Raw genomic sequence first — 14,649 nt, forward strand, 5'->3', positions numbered from 1 at the left:
GTGAACGACAGTCCCTAAACACTGTTGCACTGTACGTGTCCATGGCAAGACCAAAGCAATTGATGTGCGTGCATATCTTATTGCATCTTCTTCTGAATATGTTACTGTATCAGCCTACTTGATGCTGTACCACCCAGCTCCTGACAGCATTTTTTTCAGGGTGACAGCAAATAAATAAGGCCTGTTATAAACACACACAAAATCAAGAACATTATTACAAAACAAGAATGGGACAATGTAACCATCACATATAACATATCTAATATAAACAGTAACAGTAATTAAACGTAAATTAAAATAAACAAAATTACAGGTGACATTTGATTAAGCACACTATGAAAAAATAAACACAGTTGATGGACAGCTGAACTTTTGATTACGTTTTAAGTATCCGCCATTTTGATTTCCAAATCTGACAGATTTTTTGTTGACTGCTTGCTGAAGTATAATTTGGACAGTGTCAACACACCATACTGTAGTTAAACACAGCCGCTCGGCAGGCATCCACCGTGCGACGGCAGTGTGTGAATGAGATTGCAACCGGGGAAGGGTGGCATCTTCCAGCTAACAACGCACTTCATGAATAGCCAGCTATGGGCCTCCGGATGACCTGACAGCCAAAGTCGCCGAGTTGCCGTTCAGCTTGTAGATGACGACCGATAGAAATGATGGATAAAAGGTAACAGTCGCTTGTCTATTGGGAGAAAAACATATGTGAACTAACGTAAACCCTGTGCGAGCTGCATCTCTGTCAAGTGTCTCTGAAAGACGGTAACTTACTGCTAACGTTAGGTCTGAATCATCGTCCCAACTAGCCACGCAGCCGTGATAAATAACGGACCAAGGATATCTTTTGATCTAGCTAATATAAACATCGTTTGCCACCGGTACAATATTGAAAATAGTTTGGTAACGTTAGCAACATGATGAAGACATTGCTAGCGGGGCTGGTTAACGACCTGCATGCAAGGTAAGTGCAATGCACCGTCGTTAAACACTGTAAACGCACTGGTAACAGGAGGTAACGTCAAACTAATTTTGCGTGAAGTTAAGATACCTGATACCTGATAAGAGAAGTAACCTTAATTCACGCTGATATGGCTGTTACTGTTATAACTAATGCATGTTGCTAGCTAACAGTAACCGCTACCAGCTGATCTTAGGATGCTAGAAAGGCCTGTCTCAGAGCTGACTATGGTTGTGCTGTTGTATGGAATTTAAAATCCTTATCTAGCTAGCTATGGGGAAATAATGAGCTTAAAAAAACAGTTGTTTGTTTTGTTTAGCCTTACCATGTTTATTGAAGAGATCGGTACGCTAGGGCAGCATACTCAGAGATCGTTATTGTCATGCAATACATTAAAATGGTGCTTGGAAATGAGCAAGTTATGTTCAACCCACATTTATTTATATTACACCTTCTAGTGTGTGAATGCTGACTTTGCTGTATCCGAGATCATATCCATTTTCATGCAGGGCCTTTCTCACAATTTAGACAAACACATGCTGGATAAGCAGCATGTTTATCAACTGTTTAATCCAATGGATGATGGTCTGAATCATAGGCCAATTTTAGTTAAATGGATGCTTTACTGTATCTGTGGTGTGCTTTGGTTCAGGGAGATGTAAGGTGAAGAACCCTCCCTTAAAGCCATTGACCAGTGACAACTCCTGTTTGCCTTAAACAGTGGTCAACTGTCATTATCACCAAAAACACCTAGTCTCAAATTTGCACTTTGTAGGAACAGATGTCAGCTAATGCAAGACTCAATAGCCCTCACCCAATTCACTATCTGATAAATTTGTTTTATGTAAACAGATTACAAAGTATTCATATTGCACAATGTTAAGTGTCTTCCTGCAGAGGGTTTGTTTTGTTCAACATTATTTTCACTCCAGTCATTACTTGCTGATGTAACTGTATGTGTGAGGCCATTCTCAAAGCAGGCTGGGTAATGTCAATACACAGATGTGCTGCACTAACTCAATTACAGATGCATTGCTTCCTGCTCTCTCCAGAGAGGAGTGCAAGCCTAGTCTCTGCACTTATGCTGACTTTAACTCCTTTCTGGCTCTAAGGAAGGCAGAGCAAGTCTTCCTGGAAATGATTCTGTAACATTTGTTATTTCTTATTTTCTCATTACCAGATTGAAGCCAACCTCTCCTGGGTTTGTGTGTCTGTTGTTAGTATGAAAGAAGTGGGTGTGTTTGTGTTTTCATTGTGTGAATTTGCCGATGCTGATTGATGTCCAGGGCATGCAATGTCAATAAGACAAATGGCTGTTTAGCAAAGTCTGACTGAGGATCCTACTCCTTGTCCAAATGTAAGAGCATACATTCATATTGTATCACAAAATGAATTGATGTTCAGCACACAATTGAAAATTGTCATTAACTTGTACATGTTTGCTACACGGTCATGATAGTGATCACCATGCCACATCCTCCTTTTTGTCAACAGCTAAGTGTAAGTGTCGGTGACGTCAGCCATGTTTTGGAAGTTTGACTTACACACATCTTCTCACCTGGAGGCTTTACTGGACAAGGAGGATGTCACGCTCATTGAGCTCATGAACGAGGAAGATGTGTTGCAGGAGTGCAAGGCCCAGAACAGGAGGTCTGTTTATTGTTAGCTTAAGCATATCTGCAGCACATGATATCATTACATATTATTAATTTCCAGTTATTCCTGCTGGTGCTAACTGAGGCTTTTTTCTTCATCATCATTATGGATTTGTAGACTTCTTCTGTTCCTGTGCCAGAACCAGTGCATGCAAGACCTGGTCCGTATGATTACTACAGAGCCCCCTGCTGGTGTAGAGGAGACAAAGCGCTTCAAGTAGGTGGTTGTGTAGAATGTGCTGATGTAGTATATTGTATCCAGGGAAAGATGTGTTTTTGCTGGTGCTGCACTACCTGCCATTTTGTAGTAAAGATGAGTGCTTCAGTGGGCTCAGATTTGTGAAATCAAATTTTTGATCCAACCATTTAACCACACCATTGATAATGAATTTTAAATGTAAAACTACTTAATTGCCCCTTTGGCCTATCAAGCTGTGAAAAGCAGGACACTCCTGTTCCTGTTTTTTATTTTTTTTATTTCTTTTTACTTTTGCACTACTAAGGTACAAAATAAGAATTTGTTTTGTTTGTGCTTGGTTTTACTGCCAGGTGTGTTCTTTTAATTAATTACAGGTATCCAAATATAGCATGTGAGCTGTTGACATGCGATGTAGGAGTGATCAATGATAAGCTGGGTAATGAGGAGCCTCTGCTGGAAACTCTGTATGCCTTCCTGGAGCAGCCATCCCCACTTAACCCCCTCCTGGCATCGTTCTTTAGCAAGACAATTGGGAACCTCATCACACGGAAGACTGAGCAGGTAACACACACAGACTCACGCACACTCGCACACAGCTAAATCAAAGGGGAATACTAGGAGACGATGACAGCTATGTTATTGTGTTGTCGTGATTTAATTCATGAAGTCTGAGTTGTGCTTACAGCAAGATAATGGAAACTGCTCACACTGGGAATAACTCTCAGCCAAGATAGCTGTAAAGTTTCATTTCTCTTCAGCTCGTTGGTCCAGAGCAACATATCTTGAAAACTGTCCCAGAAGCTGTGACATTCTGAATGGATATTTATGTTCCAGATTCTGGTGTCCTTCATAACCTTGACCATCACTTTGGTCCATGATACTCTTTGCAGAAACAACATCCCACTTACTCACAATAATCCTTTTTTCTAACCAAGAAATAATCCCAATGACAACTTTTGTCAGCTAGGTTCCTGTCCATGATCCTTTTCTTAATTTAAGTCTGGACACCTATTTTCAGTTTTGTATCCTTTTTGTGTCATGGTGTTTCCTCTGCTCTCTGTTGTGTTCAGGTGATTAGTTTTCTGCGACAGAAGGATGGCTTCCTTTCCTTGGTCCTGAAGCATATTGATACATCAGCCATGATGGATGTGCTCCTAAGACTTATCAGCTGTGTGGAGCCACCCCCTCTTCGGCTTGAGACACTTATTGTATGAGACAAATGGACCCACATTCATACTTTTACACAAAACAAACTGATATTGTTTGCAATTATAATGTGCATTTTCTCAACAGTGGCTGAATGAAGAGAAGCTGGCCCAGAGACTCGTAGAGCTCATTCACCCTGAGAGAGATGAAGAGGTAGACGGGCATTCTTGAGTAACTCATTTCTGTGCTAAAACATACTATCACTAGCACTCAGACTTTTGAATAGACAATTTACATGACTGAATCTTCATGTGTGTATTTGTTTCTTCTCTTACAGAGGCAGTCCAATGCATCTCAGACGTTGTGCGACATCATTCGTTTAAGCCGAGACCAGGCCAATCAGCTCCAAGAGATTTCACAGCCTGACCCTTTGCTGACTGTGCTGGAGTCGTAAGTCAGACACACACACACACACACACACACACACATACATATGTTTGCACTTCTCTTTACAGGATGTGGAGGAAATCACATACTCCATTGTGTTCCACAGGCAAGAGTGTGTGGAGCAGTTGCTGCAGAATATGTTCTCAGCAGATAGTACTGAGAGCTGTATCATCAATGGAATTCAAGTTCTTCTCACATTATTGGAAATCAGGAGGCCTGTGTGAGTGTGAGACTTTAAAGCAATTTTAAACTGTCTATAAATAATACCATTTAGTCTTACTTTGTGAGGATCGCTAATGTCATTTTTCATTTAACCCCTATCCTGGTGAAGATAGTCACATCTCTCTTGTGTGACCATTTATTACATGTTCAATCCATCTGTTTCCTGTTTTTGATATGTGTTGGGACTGTTTTTATGACAGGGTGGATGGTGTTATGGATGCTCAGGGATTTGAGAAAAGTTACACTGTTAACAGCAGCATTTTGTTGGCCATCCAACCACACCTGATACACTTCCACCAGCTACTTCTGAAGCCACCCAAGGTACGTAAACATATATATATATATATATATATATATATATATATATATATATATATATATATATATATATATATATAAATATATATATAATATGAGACATAATTATGTCACATATATGACATAATCATCTATAGGTCTTTAATATTAGCTCTTGTAGTATGAGATAACATGCTACACATTAATGATAGTTATCAATAGAAAGATCCCCTGCAGAGCAGTATAACTCATCCAGGTGCTAGTCCCAGGCAATATGGAAAGCATCAAACATGAATCAAAGGCTTGTCCCACACCAAAACTCACAAGGGAAAGCTCTTTCACTTGCAGAGTTAGAACATGCTATAAATGTCAAGCATGTTCTTATTTTTCCTCTGCGGCAACCCCATTGTTCAATAGTTATGTTTGATTCTGTGCCATTTAGATAACATTTGCTGTGCAGTAGAATCGCCTGTATAACAAAACTCTGCTGAACCTTCAGACTGTTGCTTTCCTAATTCCTCTATGCGCTCCATCTGTCTTACTTTTAGCGAAATCCCATGCTGACTACTCTCGGTGTGCTGGAGGAACCATTAGGGAACACGCGTCTGCACGTAGCCAGACTGGTGGCCTCTCTGTTGTATACCAGCTCTGCTAGCCACGCGGTCGTAGCACAGGAACTCTGCAGACTCAATACAATGGACCTGCTACTGGTGAGATGAGCAAAACGTGCCGCATTTTCAGAGCACAATGTTGAGAAAGTGGTACATGTTAAATGTCCCAAAATATATGCCTTTTTTTCAGGACTTGTTCTTCAAGTATACATGGAACAACTTTCTGCACCTCCAAGTGGAGCTTTGTGTTGCTGCCATCCTCCGGCCCTGTGCACATGAAATGAGACTTCAGCCTGGCTTGGGATCCCAGGAAAATGTCAAGCCTCATCAAGATGTTTCACAAGAGCAGGCTTTGACTGATACCCCTTCTGAACCTTCAGCCACCCCTGAAAACTCTGCACACAATCTAATGGTGACTCATGTAGGTGTCTCTGCTTGTGTCTGAAGCAAGAGGCTTAAATGACATTGAATCTACTGGAAAAGCCACTGTGGTGGTTCTTTCTGAAATAAAACAATTGATTGACTCTATCTTTGTCTCTCTAAAGTTGTTCGAGCACTGCCACCTTGTCCAGAGGATTCTGGAGGCTTGGGAAGAGAATGATAAAATACAGTAAGGAACTTAATGGCATGCTGTTGTTTTTGCTAACAGACTGTAGCCTATGGGGTAAGTGTGGTACTCCCTTTTCAGGTCAGAAGGTGGTATGAGAAGAGGGTACATGGGACATCTGACCAGGATTGCCAACACAGTAGTCCACAACCTGGAGAAGGGCCCTGTTCACACACAGATTAGTAGCCTCATCACAGGTGTGTGTGGACATGTGAATTCACATTCCTATGTGGAAGAAAGAAGGAATTTACACAATTTGCCACTCAACTGAAATATTACTTTCTTAATGCTGCTGTTTTTTTTTTTTTTATGTAGGGCTGCCAGAAGACTACAGAGGGCGCTGGGAAACCTTTGTAGACCAGACCCTGTCGGAGACTAATAGGAAGAACACCATAGACCTGGTAAACACACACACATGCTCATCTACATTATACAGTATAGTAGTTGTTATACGCAAGCACTCAAACTTCCTTTGCCATGGTTTTTCCGTGTCCAGATTGGCACTGGAAACCCACGCCCCTCCTCAGAGGATGATATGGAGAGCCCCTTCCCTAAAGAACTGACACTACAGCAGGTACACATACAAAAGCACACACACACACACACACACACACACACACACACACACACACTAAATATTGAGGGCTTCTGTTATCAGAAATGGTAATCTAATTCAAATGTGTTTTAGGCCTTTTCAGACTACCAGATCCAGCAGATGACGGCTAATTTTGTGGATCAGTTTGGCTTTAACGATGAGGAGTTTACTGATCATGATGACAGCATTGGGTAAATGAACTGACATTGCTCTCTGTATGACAGTGAAGTGAACTATTGTTATTGTGTGTCAATTGAATGATTTCTACTGCTATGGCAGGGCAACGTTTGACCGAATTGCAGAGATCAATATCAATATCGATGCAGGCCAGGACACTGTGAGTTTATTTAGAGTATTTACACAAATGTATTTGCGCATTTGTTCTATGAAGTATTTCTGTAATACTTTGGGGCTGTACATGTGTTTGTCAATTCTTACATTAATGAATCTTATGGCCACTAGGGGCCATGAGAAAATAATCAAAACGACCGCATAATTCATGTTTCAACTTAATCTTAGCATTTGTTATGCAGCATTAGGAATGTCAATGTACACTGATTAAACTTGGCACATTTGATATGTCCACCTGTCCTTTGCAGGCTAATATAGCTGTGTTTGAGGCCTGTTCCAAGGAGAGGATTCATCCCTTTGATGATGATGAAGAGGACATTTGGGAGGAGAAAGAGATCAACTTTGCAACACAAACCAAGTCCCGTAACAGGTAGGCACACAACAGTAAATACAGGTGCTATAAATGCTCTGGATTTTATTTCAGCACTATGCTTGAAGTTGGGAATAATATATATGTGAATCAATTGCCCTTTCTCAAACAAACGTACTAAAACGTTTTGTTTGATTCAAGGTTTGGTGGGTCACGATCATCCCAGAGCCCAGCAGCCAGTAAAGATTGTGATAGGACAGCAGCTTCTGGCACTGAGGCGTCTGACAGAGCAGCAGACTCAGACTCTGAGGAAGGAGAGGATCCTAAAGATGAACTGGATCCTTTCTCAAACCAGGGCCAGACCGAGGCAACAAAGAGTGAGACATATTATATTCTACAATAATGCATCATTGTTTTGCCCTATGTGTTAGGGCTAAAGCAGGTTTTAAGCATGTGGGTGGTGCTTTTCACAATCAGGCACCGGCTGGATAGCAGACTTCGGGGAGGTGAACTCAAAGGCTCCTGCACCAGGAGTGGGCTTTTCTGCCTGGGACACTCCAGCCTCCCAACCAGCTGCCGCAGAGGAGAAAGGATGGGCCAAGTTCACTGACTTCCAGCCCTTCTGTTGGTGAGTCTGATTGCGGTTTTAACATGAGGAGCTTATTTGGGAAATTGCATCTTAAAGCTTTGTTTTGATAAACTATTGAGATATATATATATATATATATATATATATATATATACACACACACACTAATTTTAGTAACTAAGTTAAAGAATACAATGAAAGACTTGTGTGGGGGCCGGTGTTTCTCTCCCTTCCCAATGACATATTTTCCCGTCAGAGCATTGTCAATGGCAATGTTTTAATTGGTATCAAGCACAATATTTAATATGGGGGGGGAGGGGGGGCATAATTCAAGTTTGCATCATTATCTGGCATTTATTTACAGCTTAAAGTTAAACAAATAGAACTTTCAAACCTTGGTTGTACCCATTGTCCCCAAAAGCATTCCTATAGTTGTTGTTGTTTTTTGTTAAAGAATTACATTTTTTTGCACAGGCAACCATAGACACACTATAACAGGGACAAATCCACCCTTAAATTACAATGTCTGTGTGTCTGTAGTTTATGAGCTGTGCTGGATTTTCTTCAGGTTTTCTTATTTGTGTGACTTATGTCCCCAGCTCTGAAACAGGCCCCAGATGCAGCTCACCTGTGGACTCGGAGCTCAGCGGATCTGGCAACACCAAATCAAACCAGAACCGTAAGTTGCTGCAGCATGGCACATTCAACTACATAGTCAATGGGCTTTTAAAAAAAAACCTCAGTCACAGGTTTATTTTTTTAACTTTTTAATTAATTCAAAATTGACAATTGCAAATACAGACTTTATACTACAATGAACATTTCATTCTTTTATTAAAATGAATATAAGAAAAGGATAAACAGTCAAATAGTAGTAAGTTTACTCTTTAATCAAAAAGTACAAATGCACCATTTTTTAAATGTCACAATTTCAGAACAAATTTATTTCCTCTGAATTAGAACGCTAAAATCTTTTATTTGGCCAACTGCTGAGATAAAGTGATGTTACCGTAAGGCTCATAGAGTCATATGACCCAGGCCTCAGTTCAAGTCAGATGATTTCTTCTCCCTTGCTCTCCGCAGCATGTGTGTGGAGTGTGTGTGTGGCGAGAAAAGCTCCACTGGTGGCATCAGACAGCTCTTCCTCCAGCAGCTCAGAGAGCGATGAGGAAGAAGGAAAGAAAAAGTCTGCAACAGGCGAGACGGTCACCAAAGAGACCATCACCACAGGGGCTGGCAAGGAGACAATTCGGCTCACAGTGGACGCAAAAAATGAAAGGGCAGTCTTCAGCAGGTAGACACGCTCACATACAAATAATGTGCAGCTGCTCTGTCTTGATTGGTTCAGCGTGTCCCCCTTCTCCTATTGTAGTGTTGTAAGTGCTTTTATAGAGCCCTTCTTCCCCTTTCCCACCCACAAAACCTTCCCCCCCACAATTTTACCTCCACCTCTCTGTTTTTCTTCTGATATTGCCCTCCTCCTGTCTGTTCCCTCCTTTCTCATCTCCTCTTGACTCCAGAGTATTCAGACCAGCAGTCAGACGGTATGTTGTGCTTGAGGTCCTTTGCTATGGAGTGCGGAATGCGTTCCTGAAATTGTAAAAGGATTTAAAGGGCCATCATAAGCACAGATGTGCCACATGTTTTTGTTTGCTCGTTGCATTTAACAGGATGTGATATAACAATTCCTTGCCATAATTCGGGACAAGCCTAATTCAGCTAAAAAATATATATACTAACCCACAACTGGTGGCTTGTAGAGAACCTACCTCTGTTTGGATGCAAGGCTTATCCTTTATTCCAGACGATGACCTCCGGCATTGAACAGTCCACTCAGCATTTTAACAGTGGCCTGTTATCTTATGAAATTACACTTAAAGATGAGGGCAGTGTAATAACTACTCACTGTGGTTTTATGATACAGATCATTCTTGTCTCAGTCATTACATTAATAAAGCCAAAGTTGATATGATTTGTTTTCTTTCAGAGCACCCACACTACTAACAGAATGTCAGATAGCATGCTATGAACAGAAGTTGCTACCAATCCAGCATATCAACATTCTAACAAATCAACACATTAGCAAGTTACTAACAAACCGTGCACCTACAAGCATGATACAATTAAATAGATCCTACTTGGAATCTGAGAGTAACTACCTGAGCACAAACCTTAGCAGCTCTGTGTCCTACTCACTTTGATTTTGGTCAGTCCCAGCTAGCTATATTTTGTATTTTGGAAGTAACAGAAGAGTAGATTCACACGCTGCTGTACCCACTGGGCTTGGTAATGGCCAGTGTGGACAGCTGAAAGCAGACAACTGTGGTAACATTTACCCAATAGCAGAAAGTAGCCTCTGCAGTTTGTTCTTTACGTTAGGTGTCACCTTACGAGTTAAGATGACAATCCCTGGCTAACCCCACTAGTTAGTTACAGCTTTATTTGTTGTTGTTTTTGCAGCGAAGCAGATAAGGTACCGGTACAGGGACTCTCCATCAAGGACAAGAAGAAAGGCAATGAGAAAGAAAAGAAACATGAAGACTGTCCCAACCCAACTACCACCAGTCCAACTAAGCAGTCGGCTGCTGTCACACAGTAAGTGTGTGTTTGTATACAGCTGAATAAAGCAGGCGTGAGATCACCATGTAAAAACAAATACTTAAAATCCTTGGTAAAACACCTCCCAAGAATGAATTTGGGTGGTGCCAGAGGTCTCAGTGGCAAATATCTCAAAAACCTTGGCAGATAAAATTAAACTTGTCTGAATTTCCTTTATCCTGTGTTTCTTATAAACATTTTGTTTATAATTTTTTTTTTTTTTACCTTACAGAGAGACGCAGCCCTCTGCTAATGGACCGGCTTAACGATGCAACACACACACACACACACACACTACATACCTGTCCATTCAACACACAGCAATGCCACCTTTGCTTCCTGTTAGCAGCCCTCCAATGCCCTTTTTTGTGTCCAAAGAATGGAAGATGCTCAGTGTTGAGGTCAAACAGCCCTTAGCAGTATGAATGCTGGATAACACATAACTACACATAGGTACATTGATCTCTCCTGCACCTTCATGACATAATTACAAGTGAACCGCTTCAAAGAGGAATGTGCGTTTTAAAGAACATGTCATCGTGCCAGACCCCAAAGCCAAATTCTGTATGATTTTCCCATTGGACTTACAACTTACCTGTTGTGATGAGCAGAGGTTACTACACTAAGAGTTTGAGTGCCAGCTGTTGCACTTCAAGAAAACAATTACCTACGTCTGAAATTTGACCTTTATTCAGCATCAAATTCCAGATTGTTTAAGCATGTTTGGGCACTAAATCACTGTCCGGAGATTTTTTTTTTTCTATTAGAGCTTTTGACTGTTTACACTTTAGTAAATAAGACTGTATTCAAATATTCAGCCAAGATTACAAAAGCCAAGATGCTTGCAAAGCTAGCTGCCATTTTCCCTTGAGCATTTCAATGTACATGCCAGGCAGACATTTCAGTAGTGCAAATGTGTGAGTGATAAAAATGTGGCTTTTTTTTCACACATGCTACTGGAATAATTTCTCAGTCCAAGTAAGATTTCTTTGCTTTGATCATGTGGAACATAAATGCTCTCTTTTTGTTAATTTGGAGCATCAGATTTTAGAGCATTATGTGTCACTTCCTCCTCAAACCTCTGACAGATTCCGGTAGTTTAGAGGTGTGTGTGCTGTTGTATCCATGTGTGTAGACGTGTGTGTGTGTGTGTGTGTTTAAGCTTTGTCTGAGGTACAGCGTGCATCTTCAGGTCAAAGGAGAGGTATGCAGATAGAAAGAAAGCACACACACATGTATACACACATGCAAAAAAAACACTGATGTGCACATACTAATTCACCCTCAGAGCTGTTTAATGTAATATTTGTGAAATTTAAACCTGTATTAGGTTGTGGCTATTCTTGGTAATATGTAAACGTAATATAAATGTAAACAGTATATATAAACCTTATATATATTTTTGGAATAAATCCAATGTATGGAAAGGCGGTTGTTTTGCAGGTTGCAACGTGTGTATTGTATGTGTGTGTTGTACTGTTGAAATGAGGCAATAATGATGTCTGTGTTTCGGTTAATACCCCAGCATCAGTTCCTGTTCCTTTGCTACATGCTTCCTACATGGAGGTTTGGGAGTGTGCGTGAATGTGAGTTGGTAGTCTGCGGTGTGTCCTCTGTATTACTTACGTAAAGGATAATACCGGTTTATTAGAACTTGGGTCTTTTTTTCATTCATCAGTTTTAAACAAAATACCAGTCTAACCAATCTTATTCGGAAGAAAAAAAGGAAGGTGAACATTAAAATAATACCAAAACTACTGCTTCAACTTATACGCTTCATCATATTACGTATGTGCACATATCTTTCCCATGTAATGAGGGATTATTATCAACTAGAGTTGATTAATCCAATAGTTGATCGACACAAAAATGTTAGGTGACTATTTTTGATAATGAATTAGAAATAAATTTCATTTTCTCAATTTGCAGCTTTTCTTGTCTAATGTTATAATTAACAATGTTTTTGGACTGTTAATCAAACAAAGAATTTGATGGCATCACTTTTGGCTGGACATTTTTTTACTATTTCCTTTAGACCAAACAATGAATTGTTTTAATCAGTAAAATACTCGTCAGATTAATCGATAATGAAAATAATCATACATGGGAGCCATACTATCAACACTTGGATGAGCACGCATTCATGTTTGCCTCACAGTAAATTTGTTTAGATAATCTGACTGGCTTGTTTAAAACCAGTTTGATTGCCTCGCTTCTGTCTTAATGTTAACATTTAACTGTTGAGTATAATCAAATCTAACATAAGGGATAGAAATCATGGCAAAACTACAAAAACAAGACCCAAGTTGTAATAACCAGAATTATCCTTTTAAGTTAGCATGTGCAAGACAGTCATGCTTTACTTTATCCTGCTCCTTGGCTCTCTCTTTCTCAGGGCAGGAGTTGACTTTAATAGCATATATGCCTACGGAACGATAAACATAGATTGTTGTATTTGTTTTAAAAGCACTTTTTCAAGAAGCACTTTTGGTTTGTATTTGGTGGTGCCAAGTGCCACCACATTATTCCCCACTCAAAGAGGTGGGAATGTTTGACTTGGACGAGTGAATTATGTAGATACTTTAGAATACTTTTTCTTCAATGCTTTCTGCCAAAGTGTGTCTTCCCACCAGTGTTGCAACTGGGTTTCATATCTGTGAAGTAGCCTCCTTTCTTGCAATGGTGTCACAGGTCTAGATTTACGTATCTAAAGCAGTCTTTGTTTGATTCCTCTCATGTTTTTTTTTTAGTCGTGATGGAGTTATCGGTTATCAACACTTTGAGCTGTTTGAAGTGGAGCTGCACAGAGAGTAAGCATTGATTTAAGTCAGGGTTAGAGGAGAAAAACTGAGCTGTTTTTCTGTCAGGGTATGTACAGGGTCAGAATATGTCATCCTGTCTTTCACCAAACCTAAGCACTGCGTCTGACCTTTACCTTTGTGTGTGTGTGTGTGTGTGTGTGTGTGTCCACCTTGAGAGGGTGGTGCGTGTGCAGTGTAGCTACAGGTAAGGTGTGATGTTATGCATAATGGCATGAGGTACAATACAGTCATCTTTAAGTGCCATTAAGTTTGCACATTAGCCTCATTCACCTCATTGGGCATGTGCTGTATTGTACAGTGTACGCCCAAAACTTTAATTGAGAGACAGTGGGTGTTAAATTGTTACTTCATCCCATTGTATGTTACCTTACACTGAGGCCATTTCAAAGTTTAAATCTTTCTAGCATCATAGCTGACATTTGTATGTGTGTGTGTGTGTGTGTACAGTATGTGTACAGTATGTGTGTCAGGAGGGAAGTGCAAGTGCAAAAGACAGTCATATTGTGAAATGCCTTTTTGTAAGTGGACTGATGCTGGTGGGGGTTTTGTTTTTCTTTTCTTTTTTTCATTTAGAGTAATGTATCTGTTTCCTGTTGTCAATTTAGCTTGTACATTCAAATATGAACCTAATAAATATGTCAGACCAAGAAGAAGCATGAGCCTGTGTTTGTCTCACAGTAACAGCCTGCTGTAACACACACACATACAGTACAAACAGAACAGAAAGAAAAATGTTTACCTTAGGGGCAGGTGAGCTATGTTGCCTGCCGCTCCTTACTGACTCCTACACATGTGAGCCACACTGACAATTAATGCTACACCATCTCCCCGCAGTGCAAACGTAAACCTGCCTGTCACATCAATCTGACTGTGCTGGGAGATGAAATTAGTTGTGTAACAGTGGGGGAGGAGCTAAAGACCCTTCTTTTGTGTTCATACACTTCACATTCACTTTTCAGCTTGGATCACTATCTATAAATCATTGCCTTTTCACTGAGGGTGTGTTGGCATTCCTTGGCTCTGATATATCATGTATGTCATCACATTCCTCTATAGTTTATAAGTGGAGCACAGATACCAAACACACCTGCTGCTGCTCCAGCTTCTCTTTCTACTCCTCTCTCCTTGGCCTTACTCCTTTTCTATCTCTTTCCACTTCAACAGAGAAAAACACCTTTAGTTTGTCATCTGCACCTGCCTGCTCTCTCTGTAGAGTGTGCATACATGTGGAAA

At 40.4% G+C, this 14,649-nt stretch overlaps 1 protein-coding gene across 3 annotated transcripts; it reads left to right on the top strand.

The window, feature by feature from the left end:
• Positions 1-368: 368 nt before the first annotated feature.
• On the top strand, positions 369-14,069 carry ppp6r2b (protein phosphatase 6, regulatory subunit 2b). 3 transcript variants are annotated; one of them, XM_078256869.1, is made up of 25 exons: positions 369-679; positions 2,148-2,324; positions 2,462-2,617; positions 2,741-2,839; positions 3,196-3,382; positions 3,892-4,029; positions 4,115-4,180; positions 4,305-4,417; positions 4,521-4,634; positions 4,837-4,957; positions 5,482-5,643; positions 5,735-5,956; positions 6,090-6,154; positions 6,233-6,348; positions 6,467-6,552; positions 6,648-6,725; positions 6,840-6,937; positions 7,026-7,083; positions 7,346-7,467; positions 7,609-7,784; positions 7,885-8,035; positions 8,596-8,675; positions 9,080-9,290; positions 10,457-10,591; positions 10,827-14,069. In XM_078256869.1, exons 3-25 carry the CDS (start codon positions 2,490-2,492, stop codon positions 10,858-10,860), a joined length of 2,760 nt encoding a protein of 919 aa, XP_078112995.1. In that variant the 5' UTR covers positions 369-679; positions 2,148-2,324; positions 2,462-2,489; the 3' UTR covers positions 10,861-14,069. The 3 variants fall into 3 exon arrangements, with proteins under 3 accessions (XP_078112995.1, XP_078112994.1, XP_078112993.1); XM_078256867.1 differs by having other exon boundaries at positions 370-679; positions 5,735-5,965; XM_078256868.1 differs by lacking the exon at positions 2,148-2,324 and having other exon boundaries at positions 5,735-5,965.
• The last annotated feature ends 580 nt before the right edge of the window (positions 14,070-14,649 follow it).

Source organism: Sander vitreus, chromosome 8 (assembly GCF_031162955.1).
Source record: "Sander vitreus isolate 19-12246 chromosome 8, sanVit1, whole genome shotgun sequence".
NCBI lineage: Eukaryota > Metazoa > Chordata > Actinopteri > Perciformes > Percidae > Sander > Sander vitreus.